Below are 19,903 nucleotides of genomic sequence, written 5' to 3' on the forward strand. Positions count from 1 at the left end.
CACATTCACACAGACACCCATATACACACCTCCACAGATATTCCACGGAGCTACCTGTGGACGGAATTGAAGGAGATAGTGCATGTAAATGGGTTGGAAAGCTTTAAGTTTCTATAACATGTCAGGGACTATTAACTTGTAAGTTTCTCAAGGGCAAGGACTGTCTTCTACTCAGAAACCATCACCCCACATACACACAGCCTGGAATATTATTAGACACAGAGTGGGTGCTCACTGAATTGAAATCTAATGTACTGAAAATTGCTTTAATATCAACCCATTAAAAAAAAGCATTAACAGCCACAGGCCTCTGACCTCAGGGGGAGTTGAGGGTGTAGCGCATTAACCTGTACAGTCGCTAAGCATCTAAACACATTGTTCGGCAGGTGCTGCCATACCTGCCTTGCCTGTTTCCCTCCTCAAACGCAGAGACCTTGGACCTTCCTTCTGCGGCCCAGAGGGCCCTTCCATAGCCCTGGTGTGTGATGCCAAGAGTCTGCAAGTGTCTAGGAAGTTCAGTGGGAAGGATCTGGGAAGAATGACCTCTAGTAAATCTGCAGGGAGGACTGGGAAGCTCCATTTGCAGCCCCTGACTAGAAGTGCATGATTAATCAATTAATGCTTTCGATAAATGTTGACATTCACAGAGTAGATATAAACCCTAGGCTATCAACAGAGGAGATTTTTAAAAATGCAGATTCAGGGATGCTATGCCAACAGATTCTGACTGAACTGACCTGAGGCAGGAAGTTTCTGGACTCTCCAGGTGATTCCAGTGTGCAGCTGGGAGGAGGAAAGCACTGCTCTACCCACTGCAAAGCACGCCTGCATGGTCAGATAAAAGCTGCACCTCCCCTCAAGGAGCCAGGCGTCTGGGGAAAGAACTTGACAATGAGATTCAAAGAGAGCACAGGGGCTGGGGAGGTCAGTGGGAGGATGGAGAAGGTTCTGGAAGGTTGCTTCTGGGAGGCTTCTCTCACTGGGCTTCTGAAGGCCAGATTGCAGGGTGTGGATTAGCCATACCCAAAGCCACATCCACAGAGGGGGAGCGTCACTCCTGCAGGAAGGAAAGGAAGGGAGTCCCCTGCTTGGGAAATAGTGCCCAATCTCAGAGGGAGAAAGTGGCTTATCTGCTGTTACTTTATATATCTTATATTGCTAATATAATTTATAGGATCTAAGACAGCGTGAAGAGACCTCCAGAAATCTCTGAGACAGCACCAAAGGCAACCTTACCCAGGGAACCCTTGGACTTGGTGACCTTCGGGCTCAGAGCAGCCCATGTGTGTCCCACTTTCCTCAAGCTCTCTGGCCCCTGTGCTCCCAAGGCCTCCAGCCTGGCTCCAGGAAAAGGCAGGGCCTCATGTCAAGAAGTACTTTTCTTAAGGAGCTTAGAGTTCTATTGACATTTGAAGCAGCTCCATCCCTAGAAATCCACACACTGAAGCCCTTCCTGGGAGGGAGGTGACAGGGTTAATCTAAGGGCTGGGGGAGGCGGAGAAAGGCCTTGAAACCACACAGTGAAGCCAACCAGATTAATAGAGGAAGAGAGAGGGGGGTAGACCATTAGGAAGACAAAGAGAAAATCATGCTGGAGCAATAGAAAGGGAAATCTAATATCAACTAGGGAAAAATAAATGGAGATTAGGGCAAACAAATTAGCTTTAATGGGTTCAATGCTAATACAAGAATAACAGCGGAGCTGCGAATGCCTTTAAGGGGAAGATGGGATAAAGAACCTGAGCAGTCATGCAAGCAATAAAGATTATGCAGGGAAGGGGGATGGCCTAAAGAGCCAGCGGGGAGGAAGAGAGAAGGGAAGACTCCGGGCGGATGGGTAGGGGAGCGGTGGCATTGGAGGAGTCTGCCATCTTTGACAGGAAAGGACTGGGACAGAGAGCTGGTAAGAACTGGGGAGGCAGCAATCAGGAGGGAAATAAAAGAAAGCAAGGAAACTGGGAGACACTGAGGGCAGGGATGCAAACCCAGAGCAGGAAAGACTGTGAAGAAAGGAGACAGTGATGGGTGTAAACAAAGAGAATGGAGGGCAACCAGCCACTATGCAGGAGTGGAGAGAAATAAAGGAATTAGGTGCCCTCTCTGACTGGAGAAAATTTAAAAAGGAAAAATTAGGCCCCAAGAAAATGAAAAGCTGGAGAGGATTTGGAAGTGAGTTTTGGAAAGCACCCATACTTGGTAGGTGACCAAAGGACATATTCGCTCTTAGGGAGGGGTCTGGCTCTTCCTGGAATACAGTGCTGCTGCCAGGGGTGGTGCTGGAGGTGGGTGGACAAAAGTGCAGAGCATTCACTATGGCATCTGAGAGCTCTCAGCTTGAGTCTCAGTCATGCCACTTTGTAAGGGTGGAGTCTTGAACCTGTTATATGCCGTCTCTGCTCCTCATCTTCTCATCTGTAAAATGAGGATAATGTACTTCATTCTTCAAAGGGTTATTGTAAGAATTAATTGAAAAGATGCATTTAAAATACTCAGCTTGGCCCAAAAATAAGCACCTCCCATAATACTGGCTACGATTATTATTCTTAGGCATTGACTAATGGGGAAGAGGGGCTGGGTACTAAAGATAGCTCTTCCTCCCTCCTTCCCTGCTTTCCTCTTCTTTTAGGTCCAACATTGGTGAAATATGAGCCTAGTTTGATTCTCTCCCAGATAGAGTCTAATCCAAAGGAAACCTCTTTATCCACCTCTATCTCCCTCCCCTGTCCCTCCCCAGCTCCCTCTCCCTATTGGGGATGAAATAATAGTGCTAGGCCCTCCACCACAGCCACCCTCTGGGCTGATCTAAGGCAGAAGCATCTAAGGAAGCCAAATTTCATATTCTATTGGAAGACCCTCTTATATCTGCCTGAGCTTCACAGTGTAGTAGACAAGGAGCTGGAGTTGGTCCTCACGGCCTCACAACTTAGGGTCCTCCTGGGCTGCATTAAAGAGTATAGACACCTCACCAGGGAAACAGAGCCCCAAAGACCAGCATACAGCAACAATAATAAGCCAGGAGTCAATCGGTAACAGCCTAGTCATGGGCACTAGAAGGAGAAAGAAGGAGCTGGGATTATTTCCTGCCCCTCCGGGCATCCCAGAACCCTGCCCTTTTATAATTACTAACGATTTTGGAAGAGAGAGAAGAGAAATCAATCCAGGCAAGAAAAGGGGCAGATAGGGGTGGGGGAGCTTTGCCATTTGCTAATAAATAAGTTAATTAACTTGAAATCATTAGAAAAAGAATCTTCCCAGAAAACCATAACCTCCGAGAGGGCAGAGACCCATCTGTCTTCATCCCCCTATGTCCCCAGAAGCTGGAGCAGTGCCTAGTATGGAAATGGTGGGTCTCAGTGGTGAGGGTAATGGCTAACATTTGTGGAGGGTCTACTGAAGCCCAGGTCCTGTGTCAGGTGCTACACGTGCACCATGTTATTTAGATCACTTGGCACACCTAGAAGGAAAGACAGAAAGAAGTGACAGAAATTCATGCCAAAGTCATAAGTTAGTCAGAGGTGAAGCGGGGGTTTCTGACTCTCTCCTGCATATAGCTTTAAGGAATGGAAATAAATGAATACAGGAACCTCACCCACTCATCAGGGCAAGAGGACAGATTTGAAAGCTACCTTTCAGTTTGGGTGTTATTCTATATATATATACACATATATAGAATATGTATGTGTATATATATATGTGTGTGTGTATATATATAATATGTGTATATATATAGAATAATAGAATATATGAGGGACTGATAAATGGGCCACCTGGCAAGTAGTAGAAGTTTAAAGGATAGTGGAAGGACTTTCTTCTTGTTGTTGTATGTGGCTATTGTCAGCCAATACCTCAGCAGCAGTAGTTGAATCAGATTCCAGCTCTCAGCTCTCCCAGAGCCAGCCTCACATGCCCCCCAGCAACATCCGGGACGTGCCAGCCCCTCGGAGATCCAATCCCCAGCTCCACAGGCCCTTCCTCTAAGCACGTAGTTCTGATAATTCCAGTTTCTTCCCTTTGCTTCCTCCAGCCCGAGGGGCAGTGGCTGCTTCCTGTAGCTACTATCTCTGGCTATTTCAGTGCTTCCTTTGTGCTTTTACAGCCCTCCAACACCAGACAACAATTCCCCATATTAAAGCCCCTTTGTTGAAATACCTAGGAAGATTTCTGTGCTCTGACCAAGCCCTGGCTGATACCAGAAGAGATCAGAGGAAACCAGATTCTGAGACTGGATTGACCATGTCCTTGGTCTTGAACACAGTACTGAGCTCCTTGGCAATGAGAACTGGAGACCACTTTTTTTTTTTTTTTTTAACTGATTGAGCCCTGGCAGGCATATGCATGCAGCACTGCCCACACACTCCTGAGTCAGAAACTTCTCATGGGATCTCTGAGTCTGGAATGCCTGAGTTCTCAGGAGGGGTAGCATTTGCTGCTAACCCTCTCCTCCCTAACTTGAGCTGTCTCTGGCGGTTTTTTCCTTGATGGATGTTAAAATCTTCCCAACAGAGCTATCAACCCAGTGAGGGGGGAGTCTGTGTAGATCACCTCCCATCATTCTCCATAGAGTCTCTATGGCCAAGGTTAGAAGAAAAAGGCTTCTTGCCTCAGAATCCAAAGACTAGAGTCAGTGACAGTTTCCTTAGTGGTGTAAAATGGCGAGAGTAGCACTAATCTCACAGAAGACTCCTGCAGAACACACTGCCACATTCAACCATAAAGCTGCTCTCAACAGTGTGAGCCTGGCAAGCACTCACACATTTAATGTTGACGTTGAAGGTCTGATATGTAAGCCAACAGGAAGACCTCTGCATTCATATCCTGACTCCTTCAGAAGCAGGGCAAACCTCTTTTTTTTTTTTTTTTTTTTTTGAACTGTGGAATCTGGACCGTCTTCTTTAAATAACTCATTTCTGTGAGTATATGTGTCTGTGGAAAACAGAATTCTGTTTAAGGCAAAGAAGGTGTGGGCTTCACTAAACTTGTTGTGATCTGCCTCTCTCCTTCCCTTCCTCCCTCCCTCTATCCCTCTCTCCCTCCTTCCCTCTTTTTTCCTTTCTTCCTTCCTTCTTTCTTCCTTCCTTCTTTCCTTCCTTCCTTCTTTCCTTCCTTCCTTCCTTCCTTCCTTCCTCCCTCCCTTCCTTCCTTCTTCCCTTCTTTCCTTCTTTCCTTTCTTCTTTCCTTTCAATAACCAACAGGCACTTATATGCTGCTTAATGAGATTATGTCCTGGCTTATTTAAAAGAAAGGACCAAAGAGAGCAGGCAAGGAAAGCCAGGGAAGACTTTCTGTAGGAGGGAGCTTCCTGAACTGACTCCTAAGGCATGAATGGAAATCAATCAGGAGAAGGTGAGGATGGGCACCCCAGGCACGGAGGACACAGTCAAGGACCCAGGAGAGGATTCAGATGCAGCAAAAGAATGGCAAGCAATTCTGTGTTGTTAGGGCATCAGGTTCAAGGCTCAGACAGGTAAGAAATAAAGCTTGAACACTAAGTCAGGGTCAGGTAGTGGTAGGCATTGTCTACAAGATTTAGTAGCTTGGATTTTGCCATGAAGAAAATGATGCCATGTCTTGCAAGGATTCTTAAATATGAGAGTGATATGGCCAGACTAGGGTTTAGATGTGTTGCTCCCAAAGGTTCACTCGAGCAAGGTTGGATGTGGAGACCAGTGAGTCCAGGTGAGTAGTTAACTCCTACTCACCTTCCACTCAGGTTACATGTCATTTAGAGACATCTTCCTAATCAGCTTGAACTCATTTTCTCTTGAACCCCCACCCCATTATTTTTGAACACTGAGCCCTGTTGTGTTCTTCTTAGCACTTATTCCAAGTAGTAGTTAAACATTTATTTCTGTATTTACTTTTTAAATATATACCCATCTTTAGCCTACCTATCCCTAGCCTGGAAGCTCCATGAAGGTAGAAATCAATTTTATATAATCAGTTCTATTAAAATGCTTGTACATGGTAGGCATATAAAATACATGTAGAATAGATAAATGAATGCATGAATGTTTGAATGCTGGGGACAGAAGGAAGGTATTGGTTAGGTAAATATTTAGGAGGTAAAAAGTTGTCTTGTGAGTATTCCATATGCAGAGAACGGAAAAAGATAAAGGCTATTAGTTGATTCATGTGACATGTTTATTGAACACCTAATATAATTTAATAATGATCAAAATGAAAGAAGTCTTGCTCTCATGGAGCTTTCAATCTGGTGAGAGAAGACAGTTATGATTCATACATATATAGTTATGCAAAAAATGTAAAATTAAAATTTGGACCTAAAGATGCAATTAAATTTATCTATGATACCTCTCCAGTCCCCCCAAAATTCCTCCCTTGACTATGAGACTTTTTCTTCCTCTGATTTTCAACCAGATTCCAAACAGCAGTTACATTTGATGCTACATTTCTACAACTGCCATTCAAAAAAGGTAAAGCATGTTATTAGAACACCCAAACAGAAGCCTGAACCTTCTCTGTAGGATAAAGCAAAGCCACAGAGGAAGTGACTCATTGCTGAAATATAAAGGATGAGCAGCAGTTAACTAGATAAGACAGGGAGACAAGAGCTCCAGGAGGAGGGAACAGCATGTGCAAGTGCCCCAAGGCTGGGGACACACTGTTACTTCCAAGGTTGTGCAGAAGACCGATGACAGTGCAGTGCAGAGAGTGTGGCGGCAGGTGGCAGGAGGCTAAGTGGAAGGGGCAGGCCCTGAGCTTGCATGACAGCTGGTGTTGTTACCAACCAAGACAACACTAGAGGAGGAGCCCCCTTATCACCTAAGAGGAAATCTCCAATAGAAATTGAAAACAAAAGTTGGGGGAAAGACCTTACTGGGGTTACCTGGGATGCCCACGATGCCATCAGGAGATGGATAGTAGGTACGACAATGAGAGTGTGTGGGATCACCAAGGATGGCCGTGAAGGGGGAGAGAAACACTGAGAACTGAGAGAAGCCTGAAGGGAGAAAACATATGTCATGGAGCAAATGAGGGAAGAGAATCCCATTAAAGCAAAGCAAAAAGCCTAGACTGAAGGTATAAGGAATCAGGATACCGGATTGTCACTAAAATCTCTTCAAGAGGGAGCACATGGCACCCTCCAACCACTCACGGTCCATCCATGGCCACTCATCACCAAGCACATGCTAAGCAGGAGGCACAGAGCAGGCTGAGCACTGAATGTGAAGAGAGCAAAGGGCTGCAAGTACAGCTGCTTTTTGAGAAATTTAGTTGAAAACAATAGGAAAGAAGAGTATCATGGTCAAGGGAAGAATTTTTTTTGTTTAATTTATTTTGAAATTAAATAAAATTTTAGTCAGGGGCTGGAGGGGCAACATAGATTAATTTAATTCCATTTGTATGTTTAGGGGAAGGACCTGGTATAAAAGAAGAGGTAAGTAATGTTTTTAAATGGGAGGATAATTGATGGAGTAGGATCCCAGAACAGGTAGAAGGGCAAGAGATCAATGAGAAAAACACGGGCCACAGCTTTGCTTAGCTGCTGTCTTTCTGCTCCAGTTTCCCTTAGGAAGACAAGTGTAAGGCACAGAGATAACCAAGGGTCATGCAGCAAGTTGGGGGTAACAGCAGATGCAGGATGCTGCTTTCCAGCATGCCAGCCCTTTTACCCAGTCCAAGGGTCTCATGTGTCCAGGTAACCCATAACCTCATGTATGCTGGCATGATCCGGTGTGCAGACTTTGGACACTGGGATTCCATGGTCCTGGGACACTTTCTTCTGGAGTAACTGGAGGCACAGGCCCTGGCCTTTACTCCAGAAAGGCACCAAGCCAAGAGCATTAGCTGGGAGGTGGCACATGGAGATCACAGACCTGCAAGTGAGCAGCTGGGGAAGGGAACAACACCAAGCTGAGAATGCCAGGGACTGATTCGCATGGACAAGGCCTTTCCTTTGTGGAAAGGGAGTAGGCCTGGCATGATTTGAAGGGCACCCAAAGAGGCCACTGCACCTCTCACTATAGCCCTGCCAAGGCTCAACTATCACCTTGACACTCTATGGGACTAAAGCAAAAAGCCCCAGGTAGTAAAATGGAAATTTTTGCAGAACACCACATTGAGCCATTGCCACTTTAGGACTGGGCAGAGCTGCAAAAGATAAAGCAAAAGGATAAAGAGGAAAGTACTGAAGTGTGGGATTTGGGGGTCCCACTGTGCAGAATCATGGGAATCCATGCAACAACCATAACCAGTGTAAACCATTTTTCTACCACTTGTATATACGAAAACACTAATTACAGTAGACAAAGACAGGGCCCCTGCCTCTGAGTGACTCATAAAGAAACTCAAATAGACAAAGTTACTGTTCAATGCCGTCAGTGCTATGATAGGAATTTGTGCAAAGGACCATAGGAACATGGGGAAAGGATTTCCACATCTTAAGGGTTTGGATATTGGTGCATGTAACAAGAATTTTGGTCAATGAGTGTCTCTCTTTTCTTTCTGCCATCCCAACTACTCAGAGCTTTATAAAGGATGAAGAAATTACCAACAAAGTCCTAAGACCTCCCTGAATGGTCACTTTTCAAAAGGATACATTTCTGGACAGCAGGCTTCACCTAGATCTTTGCTGAGCTCCCATCCCTTTACTGTAAGATAAGTCCTCTCTGACCCCAGGAAAGCTTGCATTTCTCGTCTGAGTACCTTCCACTCAGGAACCTGCTTGCATCCGGCCAGGCGGTCTTGTCTTCCTCCCCCATACCCACCCTGCCTCCCCACTCACAAACCTCCAGACATACAAAGAGTCTTTGCTTATGAGGCTTCAAACCTCTTCCTGGGTCACACCTTCCCCCCTCACCCCACTTCCAACCCAACCAAGAGGCTCCTACTCATTTTTGGCTTCCGGCCTCAAAGCCCACCCCACCTGCAGCAGCATGAAAAGGTGGTCAGCACAGTGGGTGCCAATCGTCCCCCCAACCCCAGTGCAGGAAGGAAGTCTGCACCCACCTCTGGGCATTTGGTGGTGACTCACCCAGAAGAGTCCACTCCCCCACACCGGACACAGGAAAGACGAAAGTCTTTCCATTACAGGGACTCAGCTCAAAACTTCAAACCATAGGGGCCATCTCCATCTGCAGCCAGCAGGCTCTTTCCAAATTCTCTTTCCTTCCTGTCCTACAGCCACACTAAATGTCTTTCAATTTCTTGAAGGCACCAAGATTTTATGTATGGATTTTTTCCCCCTGAAGAAAATTCTTCACCTAGTTACCTCCTAGATACTCTTCCTTGCAGCTTCCCTCTAACTACTTACAGGCTCCCCGAGCACCTGGACTTATATCCTTCAAGAAAGATCACCATTAACATGGTGATTCCTAATGTATCTTATCATATCCCCCAAAAGGTTCGAAGTTTCTGGAAGGCCAGGATTCTTGTCTTGTTCAAGGTTGTATTCCCAGTGCTTTGTCCCTGAGTCATGATAGGCACTTGGTCAATGTCTTGAGTTGAAAAGAAATGAAAAACATAATATACAAACAATCATTATTATTCTTAGAAGAATGTTGGAGGAGTATGAAGAGTTATTCTCTTATGCTTAATTTACCAGCCATCACCTGGCCTAAACCAGTGGTTTTCAAAGTGTGACCCTGGCCTAGCAGCATTAGCACCATGTGGAAACTTCTTAGAAACATAAATTCTTAGTGCAATCCCAGACCTACTGATTCAGAAACTTAGAGCATTGTGCTCAGTACTCTGTATTTTAATAACTCTCACTGCCAAGTGATTCTGATGCACACTGAAGTTTGAGAAAATACTCCCTAGTCCTACTCCCAAGCTTGGGTCATAACATTTAACCATGGGAATATTACAAATTAGAAAAACGTTACATTTATAGCAATATTTGTTTATCTAAATAAACACTTCTCCATCCCGATCCCCCTATCTTCTTCTTTTTTTTTTTTTTGAGATGGAGTCTTGCTCTTTCGCCCAGGCTGGAATGCAGTGGTGTGATCTTGGCTCACTGCAAGCTCCGCCTTGTGGGTTCACGCAATTCTCCTGCCTCAGCCTCCTGAGTAGCTGGGACTAAAGGTGCCCGCCACCATGCCTGGCTAATTTTTTGTATTTTTAGTAGAGACGGAGTTTCACCATGTTAGCCAGGATGGTCTCCATCTCATGACCTCGTGATCCCCCCACCTCGGCCTCCCAAAATGCTGGGATTACAGGCATGAGCCACCACACCCAGCCCCCCTATCTTCTTATAGGAGTTTAAGTCAGCAGCAGGCATAAGTTTTGTTAAGCTCCATTCAATAGATAAAAACACTAAGGCTGAAAAAAAAAAAACCCACTTTCTCAAATGATAAGACTCAAACAGGCAGTGTTGAGGAAGGCATCAGGCCCAAGGCTCTTTCCACAATAACACAAAGTCATTCAGAAGACAGTCAAATAAAATAAGCACCAGAGAATTCACAGTTTAGGGGCCAGAAATGTGAATGCATCTTTCCCAGCACTACGATCCTTGCTGATAACGGTAAATAACCTCTCAGGAGGCTTCCTGAGGGTTTGGGTTTCTAAGGATGCAAGTCAGTCCTTCATAATAATTAAGGGCAATGGCCCACACAGCTTACAGCGTCTTTTTTTTTTTTTTTAAAGGCACAATACCCAATTCATGCCACCCCAAAATGGCGTTTGTTTTTTTAAAACTGCTTCCCATTTGTAGAGGCGAAGAACCTCCACCTCTAAGAAACCTTGCTTCCAAATATAGAGGTCCCAGCAGAAACACCTAGGTTTGGGTGGATACAGCCCAGAAAGTTCTGGAAAATGAGGACAAAGCTGGACTGCTGAAGGTTTTCTGTGTTTGGGTGGCTGTCTGGCGCCCCCTTGTGTTCAGTGCCTGGACCCAAAAGAGCCGGACGGCAACAATGATGCAGTGAGAGGAAATGGCTACAGCAATTCACAAATGGCACTCTGGCCAGTGAAGACCAGAGGAATGGGCTTACGACTGGGCAAAGGCCCCTCTGCCCACCATCTGGGCTCTCCTGAAGGCCCTCCAAGCACTCTTCCAGCCCTAGTGGAGAAGCTGGAAGACTTGCCTGGACAGGCATAGGTGGAAGCTGTGCCCAAGCTCACCCGTTGTCTCCACCAGGAAGATGGGTCATTGCATCCTTCTTGCTGGGTGTTTGGCCAGAGGGCTCTTCCTCCTGACTTACTGCCCAGGGCAGAGGCTTAGAGCACCCCCACCACCCTTTTTTTTTTTTTTTTTTTGACGGAGTTTCCCTCTTGTTGCCCAGGCTGGAGTGCAATGGTGCGATCTCAGCTCGTTGCGACCTCCACCTCCCAGGTTCAAGCGATTCTCCTGCCTCAGCCTCCCGAGTAGCTGGGATTACAGGCATGTGCCACCACGCCCGGCTAGTGTTTTGTTTTTTTTTATACTTTTAGTAGAGATGGGGTTTCACCATGTTGGTCAGGCTGGTCTCGAACTCCTGACCTCAGGTGATCCACCTGACTCAGCCTCCCAAAGTGCTGGGATTACAGACATCAGCCACTGCATCTGGCCCCCATCCCCTTTATTAAAGGGAAATTGAGTGTTCTGCTGAAGACAGCTTGGGCCCCTGAGGAGACATTGCAAGACAGTTCTGAATGTGCTAAGTCAGTGGGTGATAATGGGCACTGTGTGCCCAGCAAAGGCACTTCCCACCCTCAGCCATAAATAGTCTTTAACTGGTTCACACAGAAGCCTGGGGTTGGCTCTTCCTTCTCACCTGACTCCCACACTGCAGGGCTCTACCCTCCCAGTCATATCACCAAATCCTGCCCTTGGTGTGAAAAGACCATGGCATGCTCAGCACAAAACAGCAGAGCCAATGACAAGCATCCAGGCTTAGCTCTAGACCCAGAACAGGGCTCCCCTCAAGGAGCAGCCCTGATCTGAACCTTAAATTCTGGATGGATCTCTGCTCCTCCTCATATAAGCTGAGTTAGACAAGTCATATAAATCAGAGCACTAAAACTCTCTGAGCCCCAGTCTCCTCATGAGAAAAATGGAAATCTCGGCCCTGAAATTAGCCCAGCAATGGCTCTAGGGACTATAGAGTTGAATATGTTGGAAAATCCAACAGACGAGTATCCTCTTGCCTCTGAGTCTTTGCACATTCTGTTCCCACTGCCTGGAACAGTTTTCTCCCCTCTCTCCCTCACTTGGCTAGTACCTGTTTATCTTCAGTCTCAGCTTAGACCTCCTCAGGAACCCTTCTGTGTTTCCTTGAGCCAAGTCAAGTTCCCCTCCAGTGGTTCCCATAACTCTCTGCATGTCGCCAGTCCCAAAAGTGGTCACAAAATATGTGAACTGGCTGTTTGCTGGTCTAGGACCTCGCTGTAATAAACCCCATGAGGGAAGAATAGGGATCATGTCTGCCTTATTCACCTTGGCATCGTCAGAGACCTGTGCAGTGCGTGGCACATAGTTGGCACTCAATACAAATGGATTTGACTGGATAGATGGGCTCAGAATGAAACACAGGCTGGGGCCAGAGAGCAGAGGCCAAGTCAGGAAAGCAGCTAAGGGAACGTGTACACATATCCATGACGTGGATAGATTCCCACAGTGGCCTGTAGCCCCTGTGTCAGCCCTGGAACCCAGTGCTATCTATGCCTGTGAGGACCCTGCACCAGGTCCCTGGTGCTCTGGCCTGTTAGAGAAAGAAGGAATCTTGGGGGTCATTCAGGCCAGAAGTCCACAGACAGAGCTCAGGCCTTCTCTGCTCAAGCTCTACCAGAGAGTTTCTGCTTTTATTCTTTTGTATTTGTTTTTCTCAATGGGGTCGTGTTTTAAAATCTGGTCCCATGAGGAGAAGGAGAAAGGTGAAAATCACCTGTGCCGTCATTTTACAAAAGGAAAAGAGACTCTCAGAAGAGAAGGGGTTTTCCCCAAGGTCAAATGGCTCAGTATTGGCATGGGAAGACCCCACATCCTCAATTCCTTACACACTTTTCAGAGGGAGGGAAGAAAATAGGGGATTGTGATTTGGAGTGAAGGGCTGAGTCTGCCCGAAGAGTCCCCAAGCCCAAGGTGCTCCTGTGACACCATCCCATCGTGGGGGATGAGCATCACATACCATTTGTGCCAGCATCCTGGGAGTGAGAACTGGGGAAGGGGTGCAGAGGGGCCCACAGGGCCTGGCCGTGGGATTTCATGGTCACAGTCAAACACACACACACACACACACCTGCACCTGCACTCATAGCTAATCCCCACCCAAACTCCTACCTGACCCTGACAACTGTCCCTGGGAATATTGTCTCCTTAGGCCATGGAGGGCTGAACCAGCTGGGAGGGGCCTTTGTGAACGGTAGACCCCTGCCGGAAGTGGTCCGCCAGCGCATTGTAGACCTGGCCCACCAGGGTGTGAGGCCCTGTGACATCTCTCGCCAGCTCCGCGTCAGCCATGGCTGCGTCAGCAAGATCCTAGGCAGGTAAGCACGAAATTCACCGCAAGCCGCCTTCCCTGCAGGGCTTGACTTCTCCAGCTGATCTCAGGGCAGCTGGAGAATTCCCCTCCCCGGGAATGGGGATTTGCTCCCAATGTCCAGCTTTGGTCCTGAGACCTGAACAGTTATGATGGTCCTTCTGGGCCTCTACCCAACTACTTTTCTACTGTTTTCTTGCCCTTCCTTCTTTCTTTGCCCGTTTATCCTTCTTTTAGTTTCTCCCTCTCCCTTCTTCTCTTTTGCTCCATGTCTCATTTGGTATAGGCTTCTCTCCTTCTAGGGCAGGAGAATCTTCCCCCAAGGACCTCCTCCTACCGAGACCTAGGGAAATTGGGCCACTAGGGAGGGGACACACAGTCAGATGAGCTCCCAAGGTCTAACCCCTAAAAGAGGAATATCTGAGTTTGTGCTTCTCAAACCGTAATTCCCCAAGACCCCAGATCAGTGCTTCATAGCCTTGGCAGCACATTATATTCACCAGGGGAAGCCTGATTTTTAAAATAGCAATACTGTTTATGTCCCAGCCCAGACCAATTAAATCAGAACTTCAGGGAAATAGGCGCAAGTTTTGGTACATAACTCCCCAGCCCATCCGCCCCCAGCAAGTGACTCTAATTCTCTGCAGCCAGGGTTGAGAACCACTGACCCAAAGATTCAAGAGAGACCAGGAGCAGCAAAGGCCTGCTTCTGAGCTGACACAGTCACAGATTCCAGTCTGCGAAGCCACTTCCATTAAAAATGCCTCTGTGCCAGAGCTTCCAGTCAGCTCTGTGTACGTGTGCCTGTCCCCCTGCTCTGACCCTTAGGTGGATTTAGGAGGAGCCCTGGTTGGACAAGGCAAAGGGACCTGGACTGTTCTTTGAACCGTGAAAAGCCCTGGCTCCCCTCCTGAAGTAGTTAGGGAAAGGCGTGATCCTTTGCTGGGCTTGGGAGAGGGGATTCCTGTGATGGGCTGTGGTGTCCCAGCGGAGATGAGTCCCGGATGGAAGTAACAGACGAATGGAGTTTTAAAGAGCTAGATTCTTTTTCATGCAGATGAGAGCAGAGAGTTTCTACAACAAGAAGAGGAGGATATGCTGACACAGGCCGTTGATCTGCCAAAGCAACTAGTTGGAAGATAGAGGGAGGGGAAGGGTGGAGGCCCCAGAAGAGGAGGCTCAGCTTAACAAGCTGGACCTGGCTGGGGATCCAAGCAAGGTCAGGATTCCAGAGTCCATGAGGAGAAGCTTCAACTTGAACCTGCTAAAACCTGATAGAAAACCAGTGACCAAGGGGGTGAGGGATATGCCTCAGGCTTGGACAGGGCAGGGAGCAAATGAGCAAAGGTGAACCAGCAAGACAGAGCAGAGGGTCCAGTGACCTCGGCTAGCTTTCTAGGTGGCCAAAGAAAATAGTCAGTCATTGGCTGGGCTTGATGGCTGGTGCCTGTAATCCCAGCACTTTGGGAGGCCAAGGTGGGCGGATCACTTGAGGTCCGGAGTTCAAGACCAGCCAGGCCAACTCAGTGAAACCTGTCTCTACTAAAAACACAAAAATTAGCCGGTGTGGTGGCAGGCACTTGTAATCCCAGCTACTCAGGAGGCTGAGGCAAGAGAATCGCTTGAACCTGGGAGGCAGAGTTTGAAGTGAGCCAAGATTATCCCATTGCATTCCAGCCTGGGTGACAGATTGAGACCCTGTCTCAAAACAAAAAACAAAAAACAAAAAAACCCTCAGTCGTGCTTTAGCCAAGAGAAGCTGAATAGAGCAAACTGCTGTGCCCCTGTCATTCACACATCAGGCACACCAAGATTTCCTTTCTTAGAAGGGAAATCTTTTGTGCCCCATACAATGGCTGTTGCAGGTGCTAGTGCACAAGAGACTGGCCAGAGGGAAGGGAGAGAGAGAAGCCAAGGTGAGGCCTTTAGCAGAGGGTGCTGGTTTGGCAGTAGCATGAACCTACCCAAGCGAGGGAAACAGATAGTTCCATGCACATCAAGCATTTGAGGCCAGCCTTGGAGGCACGTTTCACTCTCCATACCCCTCCCCAGAAGCCTCAGAGAGGAGGGAGGCTCTGGCTAAATCCCTGTCTAAAGACCCCACTTGCTTATTGGGTAATTCTTTGGGATTCTCTATTGGAGTAGGTACTACGAGACTGGCAGCATCCGGCCTGGAGTGATAGGGGGCTCCAAGCCCAAGGTGGCCACCCCCAAGGTGGTGGAGAAGATTGGGGACTACAAACGCCAGAACCCTACCATGTTTGCCTGGGAGATCCGAGACCGGCTCCTGGCTGAGGGCGTCTGTGACAATGATACTGTGCCCAGTGTCAGCTCCATTAATAGGTAAGAGAGAAAGCAGCCTCTGGCGTCAGGCTGGGGCCCCTGGGCTTTGGGGAAATCAGGAAAGAGACAAGAAGGGCCTGGCTTGGGTGGAGCAGAGGCCAGGAAGGGGCCTGATGCTGAACAATCAGGCAAGGAGCACACCTGGCTCCAGGCAGATACCATACCTCCCTGCCTCCTCCCTTGCCCCATGCTATGGGGCACCCTCCCCCAGGCCCCCAGCCATAGTGTGCTATCTACAGTTTCCTTCCTCAAACACCACATCCGCTTTTATTCAATAAAAGAATCTTCGTGAATTGATCCTTTTCTAAGCCATCAGACCCCTAGCCCGGCCCACATTCAAGCATTCACTCATTTGTTTAGTCCCTCAATGATTCACTCACTGCCTCAATCAATCATTTACTTACTCACTTGCTTGTTCATTAATTCATTCACACATAATTCACTCATTCATTTTGTGCTAGGCCCTGGGACACACAAAGCCCATCTTTGTGGAGCTTACAGTCTAATGAGAACACAGATATTAATCAATTACCTACAAAAAAATATTGTAAAAATGCCGCTGTAAGTCCTGCTAAGAAAAGGAACATGAGGATATGCAAGGTAGCATAGGATTATTTGGTTTATGAAGGTCATGAAAGTCTTCCCCTGAGTAAAAAACAAGAAGAGAACTAGGTGAAAAGAGCTCAGACAGCTATGCAAAGGCCCTGTGGCTAATAGGATCAAAAGAAAACCAGTAGATAGGCCAGGTGCAGTGGCTCATGCCTGTAATCCCAGCACTTTGGGAGGCCAAGGCAGGTGGATCACCTGAGGTCAGGTGTTCGAGACCAACCTGGCCAACATGGTGAAACCCCATCTCTTCTAAAAATGCAAAAATTAACTGGGTGTGGTGGCGAGTGCCTGTAATCCTAGCTACTTGGGAGGCTGAGGCAGGAAAATGGCTTGAACATGGGAGGCAGAGGTTGCAGTGAGCTGAGATCACGCCACTGGACTCCAGCCTGGGCGACAAGAGCGAGACTCTATCTCAAAAAAAAAAAAGAAAGAAAGAAAAGAAAACCAGTAGATAAAGAGCAGGGGAGCATAAGGTAGGCTGAAGTTGAAGATGTCAGCAGAGGTGGCCTTTCAGAGGCTGGGGGCTGTGTTATACCTTCTTGCCTTTGGTCATAAAGCAATAGGAAGCCCTTGGCAGATTTTAAGCAGGTGGCCAACTTGCATTTCAGAAAGTCCACTCTGGCTGCAGTAGGGAGAATCACTTAGAAAGGGTCAAGAGGGGATGGGCATGGGCCAGTGAGTGACCCTGGAACAGTGGTGATGACATGCACTAAGGTGCTGATGGAGAGATGCAGAGAGGGGTCAACGTTGGCGAGGTTCACAAGGTCAAAACACAGAACTTGATGATGGGTTTGATAGGAAAGAGAGGGAAGCAGAGGTTAAGCCCCATCTCTGTTTTGGCCTTGAGTGACTGATGGTACCAATCATGAAATGCAGACAACTGGGGAGGACTAGGCATGCGGAGTAGGGTCACAGACTTGACTGTGGACAGTTGAGTTTCAAGTGCCTTTGAGATACCCAAGAGGCGTGTCAAAAAGGCGACTGGGTCTGGGGCAGCCATGAGTTCTCTTTCCTCCTCTTCTCTCTCATGGCCTTTCTTCTCTTCATCACAGAATCATCCGGACCAAAGTGCAGCAACCATTCAACCTCCCTATGGACAGCTGCGTGGCCACCAAGTCCCTGAGTCCTGGACACACACTGAGTGAGTGCTGAGAGACCTGGACACACACACATGCTCGTGTATACCTCCCCTTCAGCGTACCCACATATACACAGAGGCACACACAGACGCACCCACACAGACATAGCTGTGCACAGTACTATTCACAAACCCACGTGTAGACTGAGCTGTGCCACTGCGACGACGTCTGGCCTGTTCCCAGGGAAGATTCACTGAACTATGGAGAGGTGCAAACACTTGAGACAGCTCTAACTCCAAGAACCCCTCCCACCAGGAGGACCCTGGAGGAAGGACCTGAGCCCCAATGGCTCAGCTTGCTGCCTCCTGCACAGTGTCACTCTCACTCCCTGACCCTCTCCCTCTTCCCACCACCACAGTTCCCCCAGAGTCACCCCAGGGCTGTGAGGGGTGCCCCACCCCTTGCCCCTCTCCCTCTCCCCCAGCCCCTGCAGTCCCCAGCTCAGCTGTAACTCCCCCAGAGTCACCGAGAGCTGTGAGGGGTGTCACTCCCACCCCTGACCCTCTCCCTCTCCCCCACTGCAGTCCCCAGCTCAGCTGTAACTCCCCCAGAGTCACCCCAGTCGGATTCCTTGGGCTCCACCTACTCCATCAATGGGCTCCTGGGCATCGCTCAGCCTGGCAGTGACAAGAGGAAAATGGATGACAGTGAGTGCTGGGACAGGAGGGCAGCGGGCAGTGCATGACAGCAGTTTGCTCAGGCTTTGATGGCAACAGAAACCCTTCCACTTATGACATGGGACTTTGTAGGGGCTCTGCATGTGACTGTCACATGTCCTGTCCCTCAGTTGGCCAAGGCTTCTGGGCCCAGGTGGCTGGCCCTTTTTCTCCCTCCACAGTGAGTCAGCTTGGAGTCAGTCCTCTACTTTGGCCTAGAGCATGAATAGATAGGTCCCCTAAAAGCTTTCTTCCTTCCCGGGGGGTACCAGGTGATCAGGATAGCTGCCGGCTGAGCATTGACTCACAGAGCAGCAGCAGCGGACCCCGAAAGCACCTTCGCACGGATGCCTTCAGCCAGCACCACCTCGAGCCGCTCGAGTGCCCATTTGAGCGGCAGCACTACCCGGAGGCCTATGCCTCCCCCAGCCACACCAAAGGCGAGCAGGTGAGAAGCTGGGCCCTGGGAGGTGAACAGGGTGAGCAAGGGCCGGAGAAGGTCTGTTCTCCAAATGAGCCTGTGCTCCATCAAAGCAGCTGGAAATTGCATCAATGGGCTCAGGGCACCTGCCTTATGCAACTCCAAGCCTGACACATGCTTTATTTTACCAGATGCCCTGGCATCTTCCTCTCTTTCTAACCCTCCTTGCTTCCTTCACCCAAAACCTGTGAGCCTGGGCCTTTCAGGGATGGCAGCACAACCTGATGATGCTATCCCTTGCCATCAGTGTCTTTCCCAGACTGCGACATCAGGTTCCACAACTCTGAAGCAGTAGCACAAAGCCTTCACATAATGACTTCAGCCACCACTTCCTAGCCCCACCTTTGGCCACTCATCCTGCACACCCCATGCTCTTGCATTACTCATGGCCCCGAGCATGCCACCCTCGCTCACACCTCTCTGCCCTTGCACACCATGTGCCCTCCACACAGAATGCCTTTCCTCTCACTTCTCTGCATGGAAAAATACCACTAGCCTTCATGACTCAGCTCAAACATCACCCTCTCCATGAGTCCTCCCCTGCCCCTCCGACATGAATCATCTCTCCTGCCTCTTGCCCTTCTGCATGTCCCACATGCTGCTCTCAGTAGCTTCTCACAGTGTCGCTTAATAATCTAGCAGACAGAGAGGTACAAAGACACGCAGACTCCTTAGGGACAGGGAAGCCTCATGCAACATTAAACATCGTTTTTATTCCCAGCACCTACCATTGTGCCCCCCTTATAATAGACAGTAATGGTATAGTGAATGAATGAACAAATGAATGAGTTGAGAAATCCAGAATAATACATCACAAGCTACAGGGAATTTTTCTTGCTCGTGCTCAGGACAGGTGAAATGAATCATAACAGGCTGGTGTCTGTGAAAAGCTGACAGAGATGTGAGGGGTCCCACCCCGAGGCCAACAAAGACTGCAGCTCTGGCAGAACCACTAAGCTCTCAGCTCCTAGTCATCACATCTTTTTCCCTTAACCCCACCAAGTCAACCAGATGAGGAGTGTCTTCAGAGTGGTGTCTGTTGCCCCTCTTTGCCCATGCCGTCATTTGCTGTAGGAGTGAGGCAAGCCCATATGCCTTTAAGAACTGAGCAGGACAATGCAGATGATGCCAATAATCAGCCCAACCACTTCCAGTGACCGTCTGGGCTGCTGGTCCTGTGCCAGCACTCGCAGCTGGGCAGGCAATCTGCATCAGCAATTTTATCAGCCTTGACTGTGGCAACCACGAGCGTGC

At 48.4% G+C, this 19,903-nt stretch overlaps 1 protein-coding gene and 1 long non-coding RNA gene across 6 annotated transcripts in view; one reads left to right on the top strand and one right to left on the bottom strand.

The window, feature by feature from the left end:
- PAX8 (paired box 8) overlaps positions 1-19,903 on the top strand; it is a 62,728-nt gene that overhangs the window by 18,851 nt on the left and 23,974 nt on the right. For all 5 annotated transcript variants that reach the window (XM_030827603.1, XM_030827604.1, XM_030827605.1 and 2 more), the window contains exons 3-7: positions 13,263-13,428; positions 15,567-15,764; positions 17,426-17,514; positions 18,037-18,159; positions 18,441-18,616. In XM_030827603.1, coding sequence (XP_030683463.1) covers positions 13,263-13,428; positions 15,567-15,764; positions 17,426-17,514; positions 18,037-18,159; positions 18,441-18,616 — 752 coding nt within the window. The remainder of the gene's footprint in view (positions 1-13,262; positions 13,429-15,566; positions 15,765-17,425; positions 17,515-18,036; positions 18,160-18,440; positions 18,617-19,903) is intronic.
- The window catches only part of LOC105737558, a 31,045-nt gene that overhangs the window by 6,975 nt on the left and 4,167 nt on the right, over positions 1-19,903 (bottom strand). Inside the window, exons 3-4 of the long non-coding RNA XR_004033317.1 lie at positions 4,752-4,923; positions 738-1,057 (exon numbers count right to left, since the gene is read on the bottom strand). This is a non-coding gene — a long non-coding RNA (uncharacterized LOC105737558). The remainder of the gene's footprint in view (positions 1-737; positions 1,058-4,751; positions 4,924-19,903) is intronic.

The sequence above is a fragment of the Nomascus leucogenys genome, chromosome 14 (assembly GCF_006542625.1).
Source record: "Nomascus leucogenys isolate Asia chromosome 14, Asia_NLE_v1, whole genome shotgun sequence".
Taxonomy (NCBI): domain Eukaryota; kingdom Metazoa; phylum Chordata; class Mammalia; order Primates; family Hylobatidae; genus Nomascus; species Nomascus leucogenys.